The sequence below is a fragment of the Urocampus carinirostris genome, chromosome 7 (genome assembly GCF_059441175.1).
Source record: "Urocampus carinirostris isolate Australia breed hairy pipefish chromosome 7, RoL_Ucar_1.0, whole genome shotgun sequence".
Lineage (NCBI taxonomy): Eukaryota > Metazoa > Chordata > Actinopteri > Syngnathiformes > Syngnathidae > Urocampus > Urocampus carinirostris.
This window is the reverse complement of record NC_142355.1, coordinates 28225443-28252105: the sequence shown is the minus strand read 5'-3', so window position 1 is coordinate 28252105 and position 26663 is coordinate 28225443. Positions and strand designations below refer to the sequence as shown.

The 26663-nt window shown below is 40.7% G+C and overlaps 1 protein-coding gene and 1 non-coding gene across 2 annotated transcripts; both read left to right on the top strand.

Moving 5' to 3' along the window:
- On the top strand, positions 1-26641 carry eif4g2b (eukaryotic translation initiation factor 4, gamma 2b). The gene is made up of 23 exons (XM_088340525.1): positions 1-60; positions 3843-3966; positions 5709-5853; positions 10325-10435; positions 11529-11594; positions 12867-12992; positions 13523-13625; positions 13703-13834; positions 13921-13987; positions 14053-14204; positions 14274-14384; positions 14992-15174; positions 15266-15407; positions 16488-16654; positions 16724-16837; positions 17182-17310; positions 17604-17708; positions 17993-18208; positions 18275-18533; positions 18716-18920; positions 18981-19189; positions 19488-19609; positions 25912-26641. The coding sequence occupies exons 1-23, from the start codon at positions 1-3 to the stop codon at positions 25975-25977; spliced, it is 3114 nt and encodes a 1037-aa protein (XP_088196651.1). The 3' UTR covers positions 25978-26641.
- Positions 16913-17057, top strand: LOC148362870 (small nucleolar RNA SNORD97). Its single transcript, XR_015851047.1, has one exon. It is a non-coding gene; the product is annotated as a small nucleolar RNA SNORD97 (small nucleolar RNA).
- Positions 26642-26663: the final 22 nt, after the last annotated feature.

Here is a 26663-nt window from a genome sequence, read left to right as displayed (position 1 = left end):
ATGAACGCCGAAGTGGATCATCTGTGGCGAGGGATGGCGGTCTCGGGAATGGAAAAACGGGTCAGTAGCCGGGACAGGAGAGCAAAAACGTGGTCGGGGTCCTAAGCGAGTCGGAAGCCAGGAAAGGAGAGTAGACGTGGTCGGGGACAAAAAGAGGTCGAAAGCCGGGACGGGAGAGTAGACGTGATCAGGATCAAAAACGGGTCGAAGCCGGGTGACAGACGGGAGCAAAAACAGGTGGGAGTCAGGGATGAGAAAGGCTTGCCTAGTATTCACTGAGGTTTGCAGACGGACTGACAAAAGGCGACAGACAGGAGTGGGTACACGTACTGATCGGGAGCCAATCTGAGTCCGAGGCAGTTGGCGCCAGTCATGACGGGTGACAGTACTATGTATATGATAAAATATAAAATGAAATGACAAAAACCTTTATTTTGAGGGGGTTATGGTACTATTTTTTTCTTTGGTTTGTTCATTTCGTATACAAGCTACTTACAAAAGATCCACAAAACATCGGATGTTTTAAATCATTTTATTTTCAAAAGGATTGAGGATTTGTACATTCTTAACTACCGGTACATCAAAAATTCAAAGAAATGAATGCACATTCAAGGGCAGTCTGGTACATAGAAATAAATAAATCAAAAGCTTGCTATTTTGTGTAATTGAATGTTTTTTTTCTTTTTCTTTTCAGGAACTAAGAGTTTAGATACATGATCATTTTTTATTAAAAGCATTGCTTCTTTGTGTGTCTGTGTGTGTTTGAGTGTGTGTGCACTTGTGCTCTTCACTATACATGTATTCTTCTAGAAAATCAGCCATTCTTGCATATTTTTGACACGTAGACAAAACAAATAGCCAGGAATCCAGAAGAGGTGAATGGCAAGTACCATTGCTATCAAGTCAGTATTTTGATTAAGGCAGCAAAAAAAGAACTGGGGGGGCTAATGTTGTGGGTCTGGCATACCTTAGGTGTGTTTTTTTTCTTCAATAATTGATGAAATGACAATAAACAATTTAAATGAATTTAATAAAAATAACATTACTAGGTGAATCAGAATATGTATACAGTAAAAGTTAGGTCCAAAAAAATAACCTACAATATACAGCGACATAAGTTTGTCTAGATCAGGGGTACTAAGGTGGTTCTAAAATTAGTTAACTAGTGATGGATCATTTGGATTTTCGAGGACATTTGACATGACTTTTTACATTTCTAACTGGCATGGTTAATCATCAGCATGATCAGTGTCTTTGGACAAATAATGAATTATTCCAAAATTGTTTTTAAAATTATCCTGTAATTTATATATATGGTTTTTACTCACTTTTTGTGGTAGATGGAACCTATTCCAACCCAAAATATAATTGTTACAGCCTGGTAACAACATAATAACAACATAATAATAAAAATAATATTAATAATAATAATAACCTATTAACAATATAGATTACTCATCGCCCCTGTCCTTCAGCAACTCCATTGGCTCCCAATTAACCATAGAATCTACTACAAAATCCTTCTCTAGAAATGGGCATTCACAACCTTGCCCCTCTCTACCTCTCCGACCTTCACATTGCCACGCCATTCCGCACCCTCAGATCATAATCCTCCCTCAATCTCACTGTACCCGCTGCCTTTCTCAGCTCCGTGTGGAGCTGAGCTTTCAGCCGCTCTGCCCCCTAGCTCTGGAACTCATTGCCGCCTGACCTCCAGAATTCTGCCACCCTGTCCACCCTTAAATCTGGACTCACACTCACCTCATCAGACGTGCCTTTTCTTGATCATGTGCCTCACATACCGCCCGCTTTCAACTCTACTATGTTTATATCTGCTATTTATTACTCGCTTGTTTTATTCTTGCTTTATTCTTGCTTTATTTTTGTCTGTTATTCTATGTGCAGCAACCTTCAGTGTCATGAAAGGCGCTTTGAAGTACAATGTGTCACGACCAGGGGAGACCCAATCGCGTAACGTTTTCTCACAATTTTATTGAAAAAAAGAGGAAGGGCAGTCCCAGGCGATCCGATGTTTGCTGGACGCGGGAAGCAAGTCGCTCTCGTACTCAGATTGTGATCCGAACACGGAAGTGGATCTTCCGTAGTGAGCGATGGCGGTGTCAGGGATGGAGAAACTGGTCGGTAGCCGGGACAGGGAGAGCAAAAACGTGGTCGGGGTCAGAAGCGGGTCGTAATCCGGCACGGAAAAGCAGACGTGGTCGGCATCAAAAATGGGTCGTAAGTCTGGACGGGAGAGCAGACCTGGCAGGGATCAAAACGGGTCTTAGCCGGAGACAAACTGGAGCAAACAAGGGACAGGCGTCAGTCAGGGTCCAAAAAGGCTTGCCTTGTAAAAACAGAGGTTTGCAGACGGACTGACAACAGGGTATTGACAGGACTGGGTTTGAATAGGGACAGGGAGCCTATCAGAGCCCACAGCGATTGGCACCAACAAAGCGGGCACAGGTGATTCACATCGGTAATCGTGACACAATGTATTATTATTATTATTATTATCATTATCATTATTATAACATGATAAGTTGTTATCTTAGAAATGCATATCACACTATTAGCCCTTCCTGCTAATACTTTACGAAAATGTAGCTTTGCGGCCTCAAAAAAGTTGGTAGCTCACTGTTCCAGATGTACTTTACCCACTTTTGTAAATTGAAAAGAGATTTTATGAATATAAAAACACTTAACTGACAACCCCGCACCTCCAATGAAGTATCTGCCACCATCCCTCGTGTTCCTCAGACAAATTGACCCTCTTCACACGGCAGTCGATATTTAACGACGATATCTCCCTTTTTTAATCTCGCCCGCTATCAATTACATGCTATCTGACAGACTCATCGCGTCATTTGACAAAAGGTTATTGCTCTCTGACACGGCAACCCAACCACACCAGCTTCTGTTCTGCTCTTTTTTATTATACTGCAGGAAAAAAACTAGTAAACAGTAACAGAGTTCTCATCAAAGATTTATTTATAAATCGTCCTCTCGTTTGTGCCTTGCATCACATCTCAGAGGTTCTGTTGCATTTATAATTATGGTACTGCTCATAATTCATCCGATCATTTCTTAAATTGTTTTAATCGATATCTCTGTTTTACTTGAATGTAATACATGGCATTGACTACACATTGAAGCAGAGAATTTGAATTTTCTTCAAATCTGATTACGCCAGTTAAAATCAGTTGAGACATTTATGTCTGAATCTAAATTCTAGTCTATATTTCTATCACCAAATAGCAAATGTGCTTTGGCACACATAGCTAGGATTCGCAGGTTTATTAAAATCACAAACATAGCAAAATAAACTTGATTAAGATCAACAATTAATAAGATTATTAGATTATAAATGTATGGTCTAGTAGACCCTCAAAATAAGGAGAGAAGACATTGGTGGATTTTGAACTTGCAAGGAGGAGAGGACCCAAATCTTGGATAAGATATTCCAAACTGTTTGATAAGGCCTCTTCTGAGCCATTTCTTTTTACACATATTTATTTGTGTATAACGTGCACTCAGGTATCACGCACAACCCAAATATTATATATGAAATTGTTACAACATTTTCTTTCACTTTACTATCAGATCAAACTAAAAATATAAGTATATAAGCAATATAAGTGACAAATGTTGAATATGTGCAGACATAAACTATGAACACAATATTAACATAAAAAACTATAATGTGTTCATTTAATTTTCTTCAAGGTACAACACATCAGATACACCAGAGAGTTTCCCTCGTCATGCTTTTTTGCATTCATTTATATCTTTCAGGACGACTCTCTGTTTTATCAATTGTATAACTGTCACTATCCTGTCAGTTGCCCTGCGCTCACTCGTTCAGCCCTAGCTGCCACTCGTGTCCTAATTATCCCTGTCCCTGTTTAAGTGCTTCCTCTCCGGTCAATCTTGGTCAGTGCGTCAGCGAACTTCAGCACATGCAAGGCAAGCACTCTTGACTCTGGCTCCTGGTTTGATTCCCACCTGTTCCAGCATCCCGCGACCTACCTGCCCACCTCGCCATCCTGCCTGATTTCTTCCTCTGATTTCTGCTATCGATCCCCTGCCCATGGCTACCCGGTCGTCTCCGGTTCCCTGACTTGCTCCCGATCCCTGACCACGCTTCGTCCTCCTGTCCCGGCTACCCGACTTGCGCCGATCTAGGATCACGCTCTGCTCTCCGGCCCCGGCTGTCCGCCTCGCCACCTGTCACTGGCTGTGGGGGCTTCCTGTTCCACCTGCCCAGCGAGCACCAAATAGCTGTTTTTCCCTCTCTCCCTGATTCCCCCGATCCCTTAATAAAGTTTTGTGTGACACGTTACGCATTTGGGTCCACTGTTTGTTCCATTCGTGACAATAACGTTCGTCTCTGACTAAAAATAGTGTGATAATGAGAGAAGATCTAATGCCGTTGCGTATCCCATATTTTGCGATTGTGGTCAGGGATATTTTTGTCAAATCAATTGACTGATCATCCATCCATCCATTATCTGCACTGTTTATCCTCAGTCGGGTCGCGGGGAATTGACTGATCAATCATATAAGAACACGGTTACATACTAAACACGAAAAAATATGGTAAATTTCCTAGGTTACGAAAGCTGATCAGCCCTAAAGGTTGTGGGTATCCAAGAACAGCACCATGATTGGTCCATAGGGACAATGAAGTAACAGTGCATGATAGTCAAAACATCAGTGATGTATAATAGCAGTGTCTGAAACTCATCACAAAAAGTTACCGGGCACCAGGGCAGACAACTCCTAAAAATGTCCTGCCCAGCCATAAAGTTGCCTGCCCCATTTTTCACAACTCGAAACACAATAAGGCGACTAATCACAGAAAAAAAAACATTGTTGCAAAGTATTGGATAAGGATTGATAATAAGAATGTATAACAAAACAACACTTTAATATTAAGTGTATTATAAATCTACTTATAACATTCATTGCATGTATATGACATCGTTGTTTTCAATCTGCCATCGTTATGTACCTGTATTGACTCATCTTCATTCATGCAATGTTTGCTTTGCGTCGTCTGCTAAAAGCCACGTGAACTCGTCTTTCCACAATGCTTTTAATATACGTTTACGTTTTGTAGCGTCATAAATTTTGTTAGCTTCTTTTGAATATTTATTTTGGGGCCTGAGGTTTTGGCTTGATTCCGAACCACTTATCATTTTTTCTTGTGTTCACTGTGCGTCTACTTTGAAAAAGGATATGCAAATGCACGACCTTATAACGCTCGGGAAAGTCTGGAAGCACAAAGTCATTCGATGCAGGCTTCTGATCAGCTGCCGAGTATGCAAATTGCCAAACGAACCGAAATTCCAAAATTTCCAAACTGAAAGGAGATTTCGGAATCGGAATAAAGCAAACGTTTGATTTGAAGAAAAATTTTTTTTTTTTTTTCCTTGAGAAAGTTGTCGGCCACCCGGGCAGAGACATTTTGTAAGTTCTACGCCCGACGTAAAAGATGCACGCCCCGGGCGTCCGGGCAGACGTTATTTCAGACACTGATAATAGTCAAAATAATGAACTGGCATCCTTTGCAATCTGATTTGCTGGTGTCAAATATTAAAAACAGAATAAGAGTAAAATTCTGTAAAAAATTAAGAGAAAAATATTTACAGTGTGTATGCAAATGTTGTTATATTGTGGTTTTATTTATTTGTTTTGTTATACAGTGCTGCATTTCTTACGAGAGCTCGGTCGAAACGTGTCAGGAAGGTCGCTGCGCCTTGGAGGGGAATTCGACAATGGACCTTTGCATCTCGTTTCCTTCGCCCTCAGGCATAATGAACTGTGGCACGTGTGGGAGGCCACGTTGGCGTAGGTGAAGCCACGAGGTGAAGCCAAAGGAGCCTTCGAGGAAATCTTAGTCAAAACAAATAACTGCTTCTCTGTGTCCGTCCAAAAAATTAAATTATATTCTGATATTGTCTAAAGCATACCCTTTGACATTATAAGACCATTTTTGATTAGGCCATGCTTGCTGCTTGTCAATTCTGAAACAGTGGATTCGATTTTAGCGACTTAGCAGCAATGTTTTTTTTTTTAAATAACACACACAGACAGGCCATGTCCTTTTTACATAAGCTTATCTTCTTGTTATGGTGAAATTTTTAAAGTGTTGTATAATTTTGCCACTGTAATTCCTCGTTTTTACGATCAATGGGGACTTGACCTTTTTGCAATGTGCAAATATGTGCAAAGTATCCCCCTTCCTTCATTTGTAACACGCGCTCTCCCAACCCCGCTAGCAGCAATAGTCAACTGGGGATGATGGATCCCAGCCAAAACACTGCTGTTGATTTTAGGCGGAAAGAACTGAAAAAGAAGCCGCCCTGCATGACACAAAGTACCACTCTCGTCCCCCGGTTCGAACAATAATCAACTGGGGATAAAGTATCCAAAACAGTGCAGTTCATTTTAACCGGTACACAATGGAAAACTTCAGCAGCCCGACCAGAAAATTTTTTCGCCTACTCTTAACACTAGTCGTAATGCATGGCAGCGCACACTTCACGTCTCACGACCAGAACCGAAGTGGGACCCAGATGCGTAACGTGACTCACAAGTTTATTAAGATATAGAGGAAAGGCAGCGCCCGGGATCCGGTGCTCACTGGACGCGGGAAGCTCACTGAATCGGAACATGTTTCGAATGCAGAAGTGAATCTTCCGGAGCGGGAGATCGTAGTGTAGTAGACGGAAAAACAGGTCGTTAGCCGGGACGGGGGAGCAGAACGTGGTCGGGGTCAAAAAACGAGTTGTAGCCGGAGACAAACGGAGAAATCAGGAACGGACGGGTGGAAAATGGGTGAAAAAGCGGGACGGACGGGAGTCAGAGTAAAAAATGCTTGCCTTGTGCAAACAGAAGTTCGCTGACAGACTGACTGACAACAGGCAAGTGAAAGGGCGGAGTTTAAGTAGGACGGGGAACCAATCAGGACGCCAGCAGCGGCTGGCGCCAAACGAGGGGGCACAGGTGAAATTAATCAGTCATCATGACATCACATTCATTTTAGGCGGAAAAGAATAGAAAAAAGAGCCGCTCCACGTGACTCAAATTTACCCTCTGGTTTCACGCTCTCAACAAGAATTGACTGGGAATAATGAATCACGGCCAAAACAGGGCAGTTCATTTCAGGTGTTCCACAACCGCACACTTCAGTGGCCCAAACTGGGAAAGAATGCGCCCAGCCAGCCCCTGCTCTTAGCAATGGTCGACTAGAAGTAATGGATTGAGGCCACAACCGTGCATTCAAGACGGTACAGAACGGCAATCCTCCGAATAAAACAATGTTCTAAAAGTCTCCGGTTGCAATAATATGGGTTTGGGGATAACAAATACCGGCCGTTCAAGTGCAGTTGATATTAGGTGGGAATAATAATAAGACGAGCTGCCAGGCCCTGCTTGCTGCAATATCCCATATTTTTCAACCCGTAATGCGAAGAGGCCGATAGCGTGGCGAGGAATTATTGTACTGTATCTCTATTCCTGCTGGGCTGCTTTAAAGGGAATATGCTGTTATCCAATAAGGACCGGCGTGTTTAATTTCTGGAATATTTTTAGCCTCACGCCTGGATACTCTCCGGTTGATGCCTCCTCGAAACAAGTAAAATGTGCCACGAATCAATTTGCACAGTGCAGCTGAGATGCAGCTCCTTCTTCCTCAATAGGTATGCAAGCAAGATGCACAGCTAATTGAAGCGATAATTACTTTTAGGCTGCTGTGGTCGATTGTTGTGGGTACGTCCCACAAATGAGGTATACATTTCCAGTATGCCTTTTAATGCACCCGGTTAAGTCTCTATAGAACGGACTGTTGTGCACTCTAGTGGAGACAAACTTGTACTGTAAGACAATTTATATATATATATATATATATTCTTAAAAATGTTTTTTTCTTAATGAAGGACAGGATAGGCTTGGATATAATGTAAAACACTATACGATTTTTTTTTTAAAGAAACAAAAATATGAACAATGCTGCATCGGAAACACTCCACAGCTTTTAAATGGTTCAGTCCATTTGATTCCTAGCACAGCTCTTTTGTAGTATGCACTCTAGTTGTATTTTTGTAGTATTTTTACAGTAATACTGTACTTTTATTTTGTATAATTTCTGCTGTGCCATTTTTGTAGTATTTTTATTGTATAATTTTATAGTATTACTCTAGTCGTGTAGTATTTTTGTAAAATTGTTTTTGAAGTATTTTCAAACTAGTATCTTTGTAGTATTTCTTTATCTTTTAATATTACTGTACTGAGATTTGTGTGGTATTTCTGATGTAAAATTTATTTAATAGTAATTTTGTATCATAGTATTACTGTAGAAGTATTTTTATATTATTTCTATCATATTTAATGGAATGAAGACAAAATAATATATTGGGTCTTTGTTTTTAAGCACTAAATTGGATATTGATTTTTGCAGTATTTTTGATAGATAGATAGATAGATAGATAGATAGATAGATAGATAGATAGATAGATAGATAGATAGATAGATAGATAGATAGATAGATAGATAGATAGATAGATAGATAGATAGATAGATAGATAGATAGATAGATAGATAGATAGATAGATAGATAGATAGATAGATAGATAGATAGATAGATAGATAGATAGATCAATGGGATCAAGAGATCGCAGTTCGAATCCCGGCTCCTCCGTGTTACATGTCAAAGTGTCCTTGGGTAAGACACTGAACCCCTAATACCCCCAATATGCAGGATAGCGCCTTACATGGCTGCATGGCCGCTATTGGGAAATGTGAAGCACACTGTAAAGCGCTTTGGGAAGTCTTGACTTGAAAAGCGCTATATAAAAGCAGATCATTTAATTTCATTTCATCAAAAGTGATTGAATGAAAATAGATTCTATCTATTGCTATACCTCCGACCAACTGAATGACTGTCAATTTTTGAGCTGATTAAATTATTCTTCGAATCATACAAATTGCATGACAATTTAATTATTCAATACAATACTTAATTTTTGACTAAAACTTGTAAAAAGAACCATATTTTATGAAAACAGTAAAAAAAAAAAGAAAAGCTAAAAAAAAATCCTAAACCTTAATATGTTGGAAATAAAATCAAGAAGTATTATCATAAGTTATTCCTTCTATTTTTTTAATTATTTTAACTGAACTGTACTGTACTGGAGTTTCCTGCACTGCAGTGCAATCGGACTCAATAAACGAAGAAGGGGAGGTCCGTCGTCTTCATTTAGTCACTTTCATTGGACGGTGTCCTGAACGGCAACGCCTCATTAGTGTTTCTATCTTTCAATTGGTCTTAGTCAACGCAGCAACAATTTACGTCATCGATACGAAACACTTTGATTGGCGACTGGCGTAGCAACAAATGAAGCCAACTGCTAGGCAGCTAACGGCTAATGCAAACAAGCCCGACGGAGGAAGCATAAAGGAAAGCTTCATGCGTTTGCTTTGTTTTGCGCTCCCCGCCAAGCTGTTTGCCGTTAGAAAGCACATTCGGCGCCTGCCTTCAACCACCTTCCCCTTTTTACTTGGTTGTCACAAAACATTTTCTAAATTGACGGTGCCTTGGTGAAGGTAGGGCGGATTTTTCTTCCTCCAACGCTACGCAAACGCCGCACCGGTTGATCCAAAATGGCGTCGGACTAGCTCAGAAATGAAAAATTGCTATTTTAGCTGTTAGCATTGAAGCCGGTTGTTAGTCACTTGCATGGAACGGCGTCATACGTTTTCTGATTATTTGAGTTTTAAAACAAACTAAATGCATCGTGAAGTAGTAATAATAAGGTCGTGTGGTGATTTAATCGCGGCCGTCTACGGACATCAGTCGCCTCCCACCTCAAAAGATCGGCCTAGATAACATGCATTAATCAACCTCAATATATCACCTGATATGAAAATCAAAACATATCTGTCTCGTATGTAGTTGACGGAAAAACTGGTTAAAGATTTTGCAACCAATGACTCTTTGCAATCTGGCTGGGTTCGCTTAGCATCAGCTTGCTAGCTCTGTTAGACGTGGGGGAGGGGGCGTGCTTTGTTCTAACAAAGACAGTCATGCAAGATTTGTGTTTTTATTTCTACCCGTTGCAGAAAAACTAAAATATATCAGTGCTGCAACATGCTTGCCTCGCTGCACTAACGCTTTGCTGTTCCATATTATCCCCATTGACTAGAGTCGTATGTAAAGTAAGCAATTGTGGTTTGGTATATGAAAAACGTATTCATTCCAGATCAAAAAGTGATTGTGATAGCATATCTGTTGACCCGTTTGTTGCTCTTCTTTCTTTAGGACCGTTTTCCCCTCCCCATCCTTTCCTACTATTATTCTTTCCACTACTCTTCATTGTCAAGCCGCCAAAGTGGAGAGTGTGATTCCAGAAGGGGGTGCTTCTCGTTTCAGGTAAAAAAAAAATCCTCTTGTGGCGTACTAGATTTTCTCTGCTCCTACCGCCTATCTCATGGTCGGAGAGAACAGGATGTGGAAAAGCTCAAAGTGGCTGTTTGTGCAGCCACGGAGTGAAGAGGGTGATGTTCTGTTGATACGTTGTGATGATTTGAGTCCTCTGGGTGGTGGATGACAGCGCAAGCTCGCTGTGATGTACACACATCGACTGCGTGTCTGAGTGAGAAAGAGAGCTGCAGTGTTGAACAAAGTGTACTCGCATGCATTATCGCCTTAAACGGACTGTATTCGGCTCCAAGCGCAAACCAGTCAGTATTTCTCTAGAACTCAACAGTGTTTTCTTTTGATACTTTGTGCCTTTCCCAACAACACGGCGTTCTCTGTGTATTTTGTGAGGGTTTTGTTTTCTTTTGAATGTGATCCCTGCACATTTTATTATATACACACGACCTGATAAGAGCCAAAGCAAAAAAAGGCTTATTTGGGTTTAAGGTCATCAGTAGACGTCTCGACAAAATTTAAAGCATAGCATCACCTCACTCCCCTAAATATTACTACCATTTGTATGTGCCTGTTGTGTCGCCAAAAGATGGGGAAATGATCACTTTACCCACCAGACCATATTCCATTTACACTATTGTGTGTTGTTATTGTTGTTCAGTGTTTTTTTTGTGGTTGCAGGTATTGCTGTTGCATGTTTTTGTTTTAAAAGTACGTAAATCAAATTTAATCTGAACTCGTGATCGCACCCTGCTGTGTGATTTTTTTTTTTTTTTTTTCAAAGTCGCATTATATGCTTGCACTTGTGAAAGGGTAAACCTGATTTGCAGTGTGTCTCATTTTAATTGTCTGAACAGTCTTTTGCTTCTTATCTACGCATGCATGAATAAAGTAGTTTAATGTCTACAGTTACGCAAAAACGGCCTACCAAATCGTTTAATAATGGCAAAAATAAGTTTTTACGTGTCCGTAAACACCACAGTGAACGATGGTTAACTATACTAAAGTCAGTTTGCATGTTCATCAAAATATCCACAGACTCATTCCGTTGTAAATCTTATGGCGTCTCTTATTGTTGTTTTTTGCACAGTGCTTCTTCGGGGGCAGGAGGTGGTAGGGGTGCACCTCAGCACTCTCCCAAGACTGTCGGCAACAGGTGTGTAACTGCATCACCCGGTCTCACCCACTTGTCACATCTGCCAACTCTGCTTAACTCCTTAGCATGTCACCATCCACAAATGGCATTTCAAGTCATTTTGCTATGTTTCTTTCACAGTTTTTTTAAAAAAATTTAAAACGGTGTACCGTAAATTCCGGACTATGGAGCGCACCTGATTATAAGCCGCACCCACCACAATTTAAGAGGAAAACCGATTTTGTACTTACACAAGCCGCACCTGTATATAAGCTGCATGCTCCCACATTAAAAAATGCAACAAAAAGACAGAATTAACCCAAACCCGACTTTAAGTCCCGCGATTGAAACTAAATGTCCTTCATTAGAGTACACAGTCCAAAAACCACAGCCGGGAAAATGATACCGGTACTTAAGGTTTAATGCCGACTCCGGGTCCCGTTTAAAGTAATCCAAGGAAAAAAGTGTATATTTCCAAAGGTAAGGGTGGGGAAAAATCTGTTTCCACTATTGTCCGCCGCGTCCACAAACAGGTCTTTACCGGTCCCCACTTCCCGTCACCCCGCGTTTGTTCCGCCCCTTCTTTTTTATTCGCCCGTGGGAAACCTATCAGAATAAGTGTCTAAAATAAATACATTACGAGAATATACAGTTGCAAATACATATTATACATGGGTTACACATATTTACAAAGAAAGACGGTACACCGAGATAGTTTTCAAAGCTTTAATAATAATAATATAACTTTCATCCCAAATTGTGCCTGTGACAGGGCAGTTAACCCTCGCAACACAGTAAACGGATCTGGTAAAAAAAAAAACATACCGTACTTGTAAAAATCACAATAATCCGTCCTCATCTTCCTCCTTAGAACTGAAGCCATTAAAGTCGTCTTCCTCAGTCGGGAAGAAACTTTGTCATATAGACGTCGTCCCACGCTCCCGCAGCCTCACTCGCGCTGTCGCTGGAACTCTCTTCCACTCCTGATTCTGTGCTCTGTTTCCTTCTTTATCGGACTGCTCGATTGCTTTTAGCTTGAAAGTTGCGTCATGTGCCTTTCATTTTGCATGATGGGGGTATGTTTATGCTAATTTAATTTATGCAGAAGCCAAGAAGTTGCAGTCTTCCTCGGCGCATATATTCCACTGGTCTAAATCTTACCTTTTGTACTCGAGCGCCGCAAAGAACATAAATTGGCCGCATCACTGAATAAGCCGCAGGGTTGAAAAATGGGGGAAAAGTAGCGGCTTATAGTCCGGAATTTACGGTATGTTCTTTTTTGGGCTTCCGCAGCGAGTTCCTGGGGAAACCCCCGGGGCAAAGCGTTCAGAGATGGGTTCCTTCACGAAGCACTAGACGAGATGCCAACTCCAGCAATGAAAAAGAGCGGCACGATGCCATCTTCAGGAAAGTGAGAGGGTAAGAAATGGCGTGCTTCAATATCCTAGTCAATGTTTGCATCCCATTTATGTTAGGTTGATACAGGAGTCACCGACATGTTTGAAGCTGAGGGCTACTTTTTTATGACTGATAAGTGCGAAGGGATAATTTTTTGATATGCATTTCCAAATAAGTCATCCTGTTATTACTGTATGTTGTTACTGAGTATTTTGTTATCAGTTTAATGTAATTATTAAAAGTAGGGTTAAAAATCTGGGTCAGTCAACCACTAAAACATCCGCCTTGTATAAGACCACTGAGTGGGTTACATATAAAAATAGGCTAATTAAGAAAATAATTTCGGAAGATTCAATCATGTATTTTGAAGACACTGATCATGTCATTGCGTGTACCCGTAAATATTTCATTTTTAGAACATTGATTCTAGCACAACAGGATGGTTGTTGTAAATCAAGTCTGTCCTTGTCGAATGCATTGTTTGAAATTCAAATGCAATGATGGCTATGTCTTAGCCACGGTGACACTTGCATTTTTTGTCATTCCTTCAGCATACTCAACAAACTAACACCTGATAAATTTGACAAGCTATGCCTTGAGCTCCTTAATGTGGGCGTCGACTCCAAACTCGTCCTTAAAGGTATCATCTTGCTGGTACGTACACTTGCACACGCAGCAGTGTGAATAATGGTTGTGCGTTTCTCAGTGACTCTTGTTTTCTGTTTTTGTAGATTGTGGACAAAGCCCTAGAAGAGCCCAAGTATAGCTCGCTCTATGCTCAGCTATGTCTGCGCTTGGCAGAGGACGCACCAAACTTTGATGGCCCTTCATTCGAGAGCCAAACCTCCCAAAAGCAAAGCACAGTATGTGGAATTTCAGAAGAGATTGTACATGCGCCCACGTACTTTTCTTACAGCTTTTATTCTATGTATTTTTGCTGCTCCTTTAGACCTTCAGGAGACTGTTGATTTCCAAGCTTCAAGATGAATTTGAAAACCGTGCCAGAAATGTTGAAAGTAAGTGCACTTGTTGGGAGCTCACATGCGTTTTTCGTGTTTGACCATCATTCTTCATCCTTTAGTCTACGACAAGCATGACAACCCTCTTACTTCTGAGGAGGAGGAGCAAAGAGCCATTGCCAAGATCAAAATGCTTGGTAACATTAAATTCATCGGGGAACTTGGCAAACTCGACCTCATCCATGAATCTATCCTTCATAAGTGCATCAAAACGGTATACAACTCTTTGGAAAGTTTGTCCCCTCCACAAACTGGGTCTCACCTTCCTCTGTTTCCTTCAAAGCTTCTGGAAAAGAAGAAAAGAGTCCAACTTAAGGATATGGGCGAGGATCTGGAGTGTCTCTGTCAGATAATGAGAACTGTTGGGCCGAGACTCGACCACGCAAAAGCAAAAGTAAGAGTGAGCTGGGGGAAGAAAAGACTTGTCAAGCTTTCATTGCATGCATAATCAACAAAATATGTGCTTGTCAGCAAACACACACAATATACACAGTATGTCACCAAAGTGAGTACGACACTCACAATTCTGCAGAAATGTCTTCATGATGTTTAATTGACACAATGAAAGTTGGTCTGTTTAAAGCAGTGTGAATTGTTTTCTCTCAAAATAAAGCCAATTAGCATGTAAACCTCTGGTAACAAGTGAGTACACTCTAAAGTGAAAGGTCCTGAAGTTCAATATTTTGTGTGACCGATATGATTTCGCAGAAGCACTTTAATCCTCCTGGCCATGGATTTAACCAGAGCTTCACAAATTGCTAATGGAATGCACTTCACTCCTTCATGACAGCATGACTGAACTGGGGGATATTTGATTTATTGTGTTTCCCCACCTTCCGCTTTAGGATGCCTCAAAGACCGTCGAGCCTAACCTTAACCATAGAACCCAAATCCATTAGTGTATGACTATAATTTGTTTTTCAGATTGATTTATTTATGGATAACTACAACGTTAAATGTTGTGTAAAGAGACTGATATTATGGCTGTTGTGTGTTAACAGTCTTTAATGGATCAGTACTTTGGCCGTATGCGATCCTTAATGAACAACAAGGATTTGCCAGCCAGGATCCGCTTCCTGTTGCAAGATACCTCGGAGCTGCGAGAAAACAACTGGGTCGCCCGCAAGGCGTTCCTCGACAACGGACCAAAGACGATCAACCAGATCCGACAGGATGCAGTGAAGGTTGGCGGGTCTTGAATGATTTCTCCGAATCTCCAATGAACACCCATCTGCTTTTTTTTAAATTGCTTTATTTTTACTAATATCTTTGCAGGATTTAGGCGTTTTCATCCCAGCACCCATGTCGCATGGGATGAGGATGGACTTCTTCTTAGAAAACCCCTTTATGCCCACCAGACTGAAACTTGACCGGGAGACGCTTGGCGGTTTATCTGATATGTTTGGACAAATGCCAGGTATGAGCTTTCAAGATGTGATCCATTAATACTCTTAATTTTGTGGATTTCTAATTCGGTATAATTAAGTGTTTGATCAAAAAGTCTCTGTCCCTTTTTGTTATTACCTTACATACTCTCTTATGAGCCGGCCCCTTAAAATTGCTTTAAAATTTCCACATGAAAAGAAGTTGAAGAAAACGTTTACGGCAACACGTGGAAGCATTGACCCCCAAATATTTCTGGGTTTGTGAAATTTTCAGAACTTGCCAATGTACATTTGGCTTAGACACCCGTATCCATTTCTCTCTGGGCTTGAAACCACTCGAAGATCTCCATTTCTGGGTCCTCTCGTTTTGCAAATTCCAGTGACATGTCATTTTTCTTTCATTTGAGATTGTTTTAATCTTCCCCAGACTTTTTGTTGTTTTCAGGGTTGATTGTCTTCAGCAGGCCCTATCAATTTTAGCATGGAGTCAGCAGTATAGGTTGTTTTATTTTCCTGCAGGCATGGTATATTGCAAAAGTAAAATTACAAATAACATGAAAATGCACCACACTTAGTGTAAACTCTGTCAGCTAGCTCATGTTTGGCTCATTTGTTTTCCCATTGGTTTGTTGTTTGTGTAAGCCATGCCCCTTTCTTCACACGCTGCCTATGGTTCACTACTGGTGACCCAACTAACATGCGCATATGACCCTACCCCATTAATTCAGTATTTTATTTTTTTTATAGTTATATAGTTGGCTTTTGTGTGTATATACAGGACTGTCTCAGAATATTGTGATAGTCATTTACTTGTGTAATGTACTTAATTAAAGCCCAAAATATACGTTTTGGAGTCATTACAAGTCATATAAATTATTATTGAAGGTATTGTATTGTTTTAATATTGCTGGTTGTGACAAAAACTTAAATATCCTATAGACAAATGTTAGAACATGATGAAAATGTATACTAGTAGGCTGTAAGCCATTAACGATAACTTTAATAAAGCAAAGTTTTCAGACGAGCCCAGAAACACTATCATTTTTTTCTACATTTATGTTGCTTAGGTCATTCCAAATTTGTGAGTATGTTTGTTCGATACCCTCTTCCAGGCAGTGGGATTGGAACAGGTCCAGGAGTCATTCAGGACAGGTATTCTCCTACCATGGGACGCCATCGCACCAACCCACTCTTCAACGGCCACAGCGGCCACCTCGCTCCTCAGCCACAGTCGCAGTTTGACATCGGACCCAAGTCCTCCTTCGTGAAGTCCAACCAGGTGAGCAGGCGACTTTTTTTGGCACATTACCTTGTCCCATACATCTTATTTTTCTCTCTGTCCATGCAGGTGCAAAACCAGCATTTCATCAGTCAGAGTCAGAACCACGCAGCTCAGCAGCAGGTCCAGTCCAAGGACTTGCCCCCCCGTTTCACCAAGAAAGGACAGCTCAACGCGGATGAGGTACCAGCTTTGCTCAGCTTATAATTATTTATTTTATTTTTTTGCACCTGCAATTGTGCATTCCTTGTTCCACTCATGCTCGTTGATGATAAAAGACGCGTTATTCTGAGGAAGCAAACAGCCACCAGTTCTCTTCTCTTTCTCCAACCTTTCTTTCTGTGCTCCTCTTCCTAATGCTGGTTGGTGGTCCACTGACTGTCATAAAAAGATCTGAGGGCATGCACATATTTGTTTGCGCTCGGGTGTGGTTTCCTTTTAATTCTAACACAAATGCCTTTTTTTTTTTTTTTTTTTTTTTTTTTTTTTTTTTTTTTTTTTGGGTTGTGTGTACATTCCGCCCTTAGATCAGTTTGCGGCCGGCTCAGTCATTCCTTCTCAGCAAAAGCCAGGTTCCTAAACTTACACCGCAGATTCCCTCCATGATGCCTCCAAGCACCCAGCCCCCTCGCACACAAACACCACCTCTTGGACAGGTAAGCCCGTCTCGTGCAGGTTCGTTTCAACTTTGGACCAAACTCAAGACATAAAGTTAATAAATTAACATCCATTTTCAAGTACTATTATCCTTAGCTACTTCGTACTTGGCAACTCCTGTGCATCGAAGAAATACGTTATGTTATTTAATAGCAGTGCACAGAGTGTACTTTTTCTAATAGGATTGTTTTGTACGTGGTGTTTTATGTTTTATACTGCACAAAACAAGGGGCAGTGAGCTTCTGTAGTTTTTTTTAACACCATTTTAATCACGTATCATTTTGACCATCAGCCCCCACAGCTTGGCTTGAAAACTAACCCGCCACCCATTCAAGAAAAGCCTACAAAGGCCAACAAGAAACCGCCTCCTGCCAGGGAGGAGCTACTGAAGATGACGGTGGGTTTACCTATATCTAAAATCAGCTCCTAAATTGGACGCATATTTGACTTTATCAGCATTAGTTCTCACTAAACTCTGTTTGCCAAATTTGGTCGATACACTAATTGTTAGGTTTTTTTTTTTGTTTTTTTTAAACCCTTCGGAAGTGCTTCAGTCACTATGTAAGGGAGTTTGCATCAAACATGATTAGGACAGATTTTTGATTAAGTCTTGTATAATTCAATAAAGTACAGGAGAATTTGAGCTTTTCTGAGAATGTTATTTGCCGTTGATTTCTTAAGGAGGCAACCATGAGCGAGTTCTTCAACAGCAAGAACCTTAGCGATGCGGTCAGCAGCATGCGTGACATGAAGGCCCCCAAGCACTTCCTGGCAGAGATGCTGAGCAAGATAATCTTATGTTCTCTGGAACGCCCTGACGAGGACAAAGAACATGCCAGCAGCCTCATACACAAACTGCGCCTCGAGGGACTCATCACAGCTGAGAACTTCATGCAGGTTTGATTGTTAAAATATTTTTTTCTTCATGGAAAGGTTCAGTCATATCACATCTTCTTTTTACAGGCATTCCTAAATGTTCTGGACCAGTGTCCTAAGATTGAGGTAGACGTGCCCCTGGTCAAGTCCTATCTGGCCCAGTTTGCAGCACCGGCTATCATCGCCGAGCTTCTAAGCGTGGACGATCTGGCGCACCCGCTAGAGAATGGCAACCACTTCCCACTTTTTCTGCTCTGTCTGCAGCAGACTGCAAAGCTGAAGGACCGCGAATGGCTCACTGACATTTTCCAGCAGAGCAAAGTCAACATGCAGAAGATGCTGCCAGGTTGATACCTAATTCTCATCTACAGTATTCATCATGGAGTCCTCATTAGCCCTCAACACCAGACAACTATTTGCACCTGTGATTTAGACCTGTCTTTGATTCCTTTCTAACTCATTATACCCCAAATGATACTCGTAAATTACTAGCAAATTCTCACTGGTAAGCCCTCTCCCACTTTTCAGAAACTGACCAGAACAAGGATCGGATGCTGGAGATCCTGGAGGGGAAGGGTCTGAGCTTTCTGTTTCCGCTTCTCAAGCTGGAGAAGGAGCTGCTGAAGCAGATCACGGCAGACCCATCTCCACAGTCAATCTACAAGTGGATCAAGGACAACATCTCGCTCAAGCTCCACACTGACATTGGCTTTGTTAACATTCTCATGACCAGGTAGCGGAAAGGTGACAAATCTAACTTTCTGACAAAGTTTTAAACTTTTTCCTGTCTCAGCTTCCTGCAGTATATCGCCCAGGAGCTGTGCGTGCCTGAGGGCGATGAGCAGCTGTCGGCTCCCTCTAAAGAGCATCTTGAGCAGGAGAAGGCGCTGCTGCTTGCTTTCAAACCCGTCATGCAAAAGTTCCTCCACGATCACACCGAGCTGCAAGTGAGCGCCCTCTATGCCCTACAAGTGCACTGCAACACCAATGGCTTCCCCAAAGGTATGTTATCATTTTGTTTGGTTGTTTCTTTGCAATATATCTATTAAATGGCAGCTTATTTTAATGGCGGAAATGTCTTGATATGTAACTGATAGCCTAAATTACAATTAATCCTTGTTTAATGAGCTTAACCATCATACAAACTTACATTTGAAATGCAAAAAGATGAATTGTATGGGATTTCACACAACTAATGTCAGTGTTTTGTATAATTTTTATATTGTCCTCAAACTCATTTTGTACCTAATGAAATGGATTGTTTGGCATTCGTTTGCATAATAAGTGGTTGTTTTCCAAGGCATGTTGCTGCGCTATTTTGTCAACTTTTACGACATGGAGATCATTGAAGAAGAAGCCTTCCTTGCATGGAAAGAAGACATCATCCAAGAATTCCCTGGGAAAGGAAAAGCTTTGTTCCAGGTATTTTTAAACTATAATTCTAATTTATTTAATGTTCATTCCCCAAAATATTAAACATTTGCATATTTGCCATTTAGGGATCGAATGCCACTTGGGTGCATATGAATACACTAGATCCGGGGGCAGCAACTTTTTCGGTGTGGAGTGCCACTTTCAAATTTCCTTGTAAATTAGTGTGGCACACCAAGATTAATGACTTGCACAATATTTTTTTTATATCCAACAGAGCTGTAATGTTACACCAGTCCAAATATACAACATGGATATACATTGAAATCGTATAACTGAACAATTCTATCTTCCACTATTCTTGTTCATCAACAAACTAAAAAATGAATGTGAGCAACATGTGGAAAGGCCTGTAGACATCCATGACTTCAACCATTCTTCATCAACAATCAAAAAAGAAGTGATATGGACAGCTACCATACCATTCATCAATAAAATCTTATTTCAGAAACTATCAAAACTTGAAACACACACACACATTAGGACTTTTTATTCAGGAGTTAGCAGGAGGGGTGGCAGGCATTTTACCTGCCAAAATCTGACTCCCCTGCTAATATGGAACCTGTTTGAGATATAGACTTGTGACTTCTAGAGTAACCTTCTGTGACATAAATATGTCAGCACAGTGATTTTGAGTAGCTTCAAAACGTTTGTCATTATATTACTATTATTAATAATAATAATAGTAGTAATAAAACGAACTAGATTTGTTGAACACCTATTCAGTAACACATCACAAAGTGGAGGTATTCCTCTGTAGTTGGATCCCAAAGCCCAAAAAACCATAATAGGTTTAAAGTGTGAATTACTTTGCAAACATTATAGGCAGGGAAGTCGATTTTTAATGGAGAGAAAAAAACGATTTGTTTACACCGCGGGATTCATTCACAATAAAATACATTACATATGGCTAATATAGTACATCAAATAAAAGGCTATTTGTGTACAATTAGTTGTGATCGTGGATATCATGGCGTACATTGATTCGTCTCCGGTGTTGGTGACTTTTTCTTCCGCGTTAACAAACGCATTTTGTAGAATACGATCGCGCTTTATTGTTTTTAATAAACGCGTTATATAGACTATGATCGCTTAATTGTTTTAATTAGCTCGCTTTATTGTTTTGATAAACTTATATGGAATGGGATCGCTTTTGTCGGAGCGCAGCAGAATGCGCGTTCATGCGAGGGTGGGAGGATTTTGTAGGGGAGTCGGATTTAGGCATGACACCATACCTGGACATAGCGCGTTTTAATGTATCTGCCTTTTTCAGACTCTTCCTTGAATTCATGTTCATGTTTCGTCTCGTAATGACGTTTAACACTTGACGTGCGAGGTACAACTTTCTCGAGGCATAATGCACAAACAGCACGGTCATTTTTTGCAGAAAGCCCCATTCGTCTGTCCACGCTGGCTGGAAAGAACGAAGTTTTCTGCTCGAGGAGCCGTCATAATTTGGCTGTCGTAATTCGTCCATTTATCGTGCGCCGGTGTTTCTGTGGGAGGGTTAAAACACATCTCTCCTCCTCTGCGAGGCACCGCGCAGACACACGCTCACCGTAAAGCCTAAACAATGAAAGCGCGCAATGAAAATGTCTAAATTTCAGGTAAAAACGCGCATTTAAAAAAAATAATTATTACTTTGCCGTGCGCTCGCGTGTCACTGGTTAACCCCTCGCGTGCCACTGCATGCACGCGTGCCATAGGTTGCCGACCCCTGCACCAGGTACTCTGGATACGGCCTTGATCTGTTCTGATTTGGGGAATATTTACGGAAAATTGAAGTATAGTCGAGGACAGAAACTTATGGTTGCGCTCGGAACCCCTGGGTTCTTAGATAAAAACTTAAAAATAACATAACTAGAATATAAAGTACTATTTATGTGTAATATACATGCATTATAAATGAATATAAATTTAATGTTCAAATGAAATATTAACCTTTTGCCTGACATGATGAGCTGGTCAGTTGAAGTAGCGGGTGGATGCACACAGCAATAATGGTTTATAAACTCAACTCACTTTAAGGTGAGGCTTGGCAATCCTTTAGAAGATGACCTTGCTTTAACCGCTTCCTTATTTTTAATATTTTTCCCAATCATTGTTTGGTTACGGCCATTCAACTTGTCATGGCTTGTAATTTCTGTGCCTTCTTCGTATTATTTGATAATCACAAGCTAAGTTTACCCGCTTAGTATTATTTTGCTTCCTGTCTAAGCATCGCTGCTAGTCTTGGGGTTACATAGAGAATAAATGCAGTACAAAAAAAAAAAAAGAGTATTGTGTCGCAGACTCGCAAAGCAGAAAATATTCTGAACTGAATTAAGAGGAAGGCATTTTCGTATGTAATTCTGTCAATGGCATTGACCAATAGCATATCTTGGAGGCACCGGTCATTTAAGACCTTTTCATTTGATTGTAAATATTGTGGCTCATCTGGTGTGCGGGGCTTAGCAATCCGTCGTTTCTGCTAGTTGCCTTCATGTTGTGTTTTTGTGTCCCAGAATCTGAGAAAAAGTCGTTGGCGATCATAAATTGAAGTTTTACGGGATCCCGGCAGACAATCATGAGCAAAGGAAAAAAAAGTTGTTGGTTCAATACATTAAAGTGAAAAGATTCGACTGAGACACTCATCCAAAATGCTCAGTTTAGCTGCGCCCACTTATCTTTTTTTTCTTTTTTCTTGTTTTCTGGATGGCATTTAGACTACAGGCGATATAAGTAATATGGACTCAATACCGAAAAATCATAAATATTTCATTTCTCTTAGCTGATATGAAGTGTGCGCTGCAAACCCTAGCCTTTTTCGAGTGCCTCGGTCCAATCTTGTTGCTTTAATGCATTTAACCACAACCCTATTATTTTGATCAGGAGTGCCCGCTAAGATTCTGTAAAACTTCAATTTATGATCACTTAACGTCGGCTACAAGAGTGTCTATGCATAGCAGAGTTTGGATGTTTAGGACCATGCCAAAAAAAATATTGTTGATGTGGTGGCATCAAAAAAAATCTTAATACTGTAGAGCAGGGGTCGGAAACCTATGGCTCATTTCGTTTTAAATATTTTTATTGGTTTTATAAAACAAGATATGCGACAACAGGTCAGTTATACAGGGAGAAAGAAAACCGAAAACAAAAATCTCATCATGAACCTCAAAACACCCTCCCCAACCCCCTCATCCACTCAATTTCCCCAAGCGCTAGCAATGTCAGTTAAAAGAGGTCAGGACCCCCGCTCCTGCATATGTGGCCCTTTTTTTTTTTTTGAGTACATGTGGCTCACGACCCATATATGGCTCTTTTCTCAAGTACATTTGGCTCACCAGCCTTATACGGCTCTATTCTCGAGTGCATGTGGCTCGCGGGCCATATACGGCCCTTTTCTCTCGAGTGCGTGTGGCTCATGGGCCATATATGGCCTTTGTCTCTCGCGAGCGTGTGGCTCACGGGCCATATATGGCTCTTTTCTCGAGTGCGTGTGGCGCACGGGCCACATATGGCCCTTTTTTCGAGTACATGTGATTGGGAAAAATATTAAAAGTAAGGAGGCGGTTAAAGCAAGGTCATCTTCTAAAGTGTCTCGGAGATGAAACAATACTTGTGGGATTTATGTATTGTATTGCTTCTTGCTGAGTTGATAGTTATTCGTGCGAAGCCCGGACAATACAGGGATTTGATACAGTGTATATATACTGGACTGTCTCAGAAAATTAGAATATTGTGATAAAGTTCTTTATTTTCTGTAATGCAATTAAAAAAACAAAAATGTCATACATTCTGGATTCATTACACATCAACTGAACTATTTCAAGCCTTTTATTATTTTAATATTGCTGAATTTGGCTTACAGCTTAAGAAAACTCAAAAATCCTATCTCAAAATATTAGAATATCATGAAAAAGTATACAAGTAGGCTATTCAACTAATCACCTGAATCATCTAATTAACTCGAAACACCTTGCGAGGGTTTCCCGAGCCTTAAAAACACTCAGCTTGGTTTAGTAAACTAAAATCACAAGTATGGGGAAGACTGCTGATCTGTCTGCTGTCCAGAGGACCATCATTGATACCCTCCATCAGGAGGGTAAGACACAAAAAGAAATTTCTCAAAGAGCAGTGCAGTTTCAAAGCATATCCACAAAAAGTCTGTTGGAAGGGAAAAATGTGGCCGGAAACGCTGCACAACCAAGAGAGATGACCGCAGCCTTAACAAAATTGTGAAGAAGAGCCGCTTCCAGAATTTGAGGGAGCTTCAAAGACAGTGGGCTGAAGCTGGAGTCCAGGTATCAAAAGCCACAGTTCACAGACGTGTCCGGGAAATGGGCTACAATAGCCGTATTCCCATGGTCAAGCCACTTCTGAACTCAAGACAACGGAAGAAGCGTCTGACTTGGGGTATGGAGAAGAAGCACAGGACAGTTGCAGAGTGGTCCAAAGTCCTCTTTTCAGACGAAAGCAAGTTTTGCATTTCATTTGGAAGTCAAGGCGCCAGAGTCTGGAGAAAGGCTGGAGAAGAGCAAAATCCAAGTTGCTTGAAATCCAGTGTGAAGTTCCCACAGTCAGCAATGGTTTGGGGAGCCATGTCAGCTGCTGGTGTTGGTCCACTGTGTTTCATCAAGTCCAGAGTAAATGCATTTGTGTACCAAGAGATTTTAGAGCACTACATGCTTCCATCTGCTGAAAAGCTCTATGGAGATGAGTATTTCATTTTCCAGCATGATCTGGCACCTGCCCACAGTGCCAAAACCACCAGTAACTGGTGCACTGACCATGGCATCACTGTCCTTGATTGGCCCGCTAATTCCCCTGACCTGAACCCCATCGAGAATTTGTGGGGTATAGTTAAGAAGAAGATGAAAGACACCAGACCTACAAATGCAAATGAGCTGAAGGCCGCTATCAAAGCATCCTGGGCATCAATAACACCTCAGCAATGCCACAGGCTGATTGCTTCCATGCCACGCCGGATTGATGCAGTAATCCGTGCAAAAGGATTCCCAACCAAGTACTGAGTGCATCAATGGACATTTTCAAATGTTTGATTTAGTTTTGCTGTTATAAAAAAAATTTTTTTACTTGGTCTGAGGAAGTATTCTAATATTTTGAGATAGGATTTTTGAGTTTTTTTCAGCTGTAAGCCAAAATCAGCAATATTTAAATAATAAAAGGCTTGAAATAGTTCAGTTGATGTGTAATGAATCCAGAATGTATGACATTTTTGTTTTTTTAATTGCATTACAGAAAATAAAGAACTTTATCACAATATTCTTATTTTCTGAGACAGTCCAGTATATATATAGGATAGAATTTTAACTGCAGTTTACATTTAGGCTGTCATACCAGTCAATCCCGCTTTGGCTGCAAATTGTTAAATATTTTTTTAACGAAGCTTATGAAACAACTTAGGTTCACTGTTGAGACATTTAATGATCAAAACTCTCAGAACAAACTTTCTTTTTAAACAAGTGTTTAACCAGGAAACTCTAGCAAAGCACCTAGATCAGTTTGATTGCATGATAGATAGATAGATAGATAGATAGATAGATACTTTATTCATCCCCTAAGGGAAATTCACATTTCCAGCAGCATCCCTGAGCTGAGAACAATACAATAATACAGCCAAAAGAATACAATATACAAATACCCAGTGTGACGTGCAAATGCCCACTTTAGTGGTAGAAATGGGTGGAACTACATACAGGACCAGAAGCGCACACTCTTTCTAGTTTGCCCAGCGCGTCTGCACTGAAGGTAAACACATTTGTATCCTCGTTTGCAGTATTTTGTGTCATTTTTTTACAAAATAACTTTGCTCGCTTGTTGTAAAAGGACAAAAATGACAGACGAAGTAAGCCTCAACACTCTAAAGTGCCTGCGGGAGCGAGTCGAATTTCAAGTGTTATATTTAAATGGAACACAGGCTCCGGCATTATTATTATTATTATATAATTTCAAGAAAACCTTCAAAGGCCACACAGTAAAATAAAATGTGCTGAAGAATAAGCTTTTGTCTGGTAAGTAGGTTTGGTGATTTTGTTTCATTTTGAATATATATATATATATATATATATATGGTGTGTCTCCTCAAAATATACCAAAAAGGTTTCAGACCCCTACCGTAGAGTGGAAATAAAGCGGAGTGGGGCGATGTATCCCGAGGTCTACTTTATGTCTTCCCAGTTGTTTAAATAATCCTCATTCGCTGTTTAACACAAAGTGAGTTGGGAAAATTTGACCGTCTATTTTTGTAGTCTCCCTTGATTGTGATGAACCGGATTGTGGTCTCTGTCCAGGTCAATCAGTGGCTCACGTGGTTAGAGACGGCAGAGGAAGAGGAGTCAGAAGACGACGACGATTGAAGAGCAGACTGAAGACTGCCTTTTCCTTCACTTCCACCATTTATTGAATAACCACTAACCAGCGACACCGCCCACCCTGTTACTCCTTTCTGAATTCTGTGGCCGCTTTTGCAGAGACTAAACTTCTTTGTTTTGTTTTATTACATCCGTTGAATTACTTCGCCCTGGCGCATACGTCAGTTCCTAAATTCATTTGGTTTAGTCACCCTATGTTTGCTATTTTTTCTTTAGAATTTTGGGACGTCAAAGATCTTTCAGTCAGTCATCAGTGACTTTCTACCTCTTATGGTGGGCATTTTGTGCCCTTTGAGCAGTGCATCATGGCATCAATCACTAATGGCGCCAATTATGAACCGAGGCCCCAAAAGATATCATGATTTTTCCAGCGCAATTGAAAGTTGATAGGCAAAACGGCAACTTTAATTTATTGTTGCACATTGCTCACATGGGTCCTGGCTGCTAAACTCTCCAGTGATCCCTTCATGAAATCAAGTCGGTCGTATTATAATGTTAGAGTGAATGAAATAAGAAGCTTCAAGTGTGTTCCTCCTAGTTTCTCATTACTCATGCCCCATTGCGTAAAAACTGCTGAGTCTTTGTATTCATCATTATGCTTGTGCACCTGCGTTAATGTCAATAAAGTCAGGACATAAACACAAGATAACCACAGCCTCACTTGTCTGAAT

Bases quoted from the DNA above. Each gene is read 5' to 3' on its own strand.
- eif4g2b (XM_088340525.1), top strand. From the start codon at position 1: ATGAACGCCGAAGTGGATCATCTGTGGCGAGGGATGGCGGTCTCGGGA. The intron at 13,626-13,702 runs GTACGTACACTT...CTGTTTTTGTAG, and splicing joins TTAAAGGTATCATCTTGCTG to ATTGTGGACAAAGCCCTAGA. The intron at 14,205-14,273 runs GTATACAACTCT...TTTCCTTCAAAG, and splicing joins TTCATAAGTGCATCAAAACG to CTTCTGGAAAAGAAGAAAAG.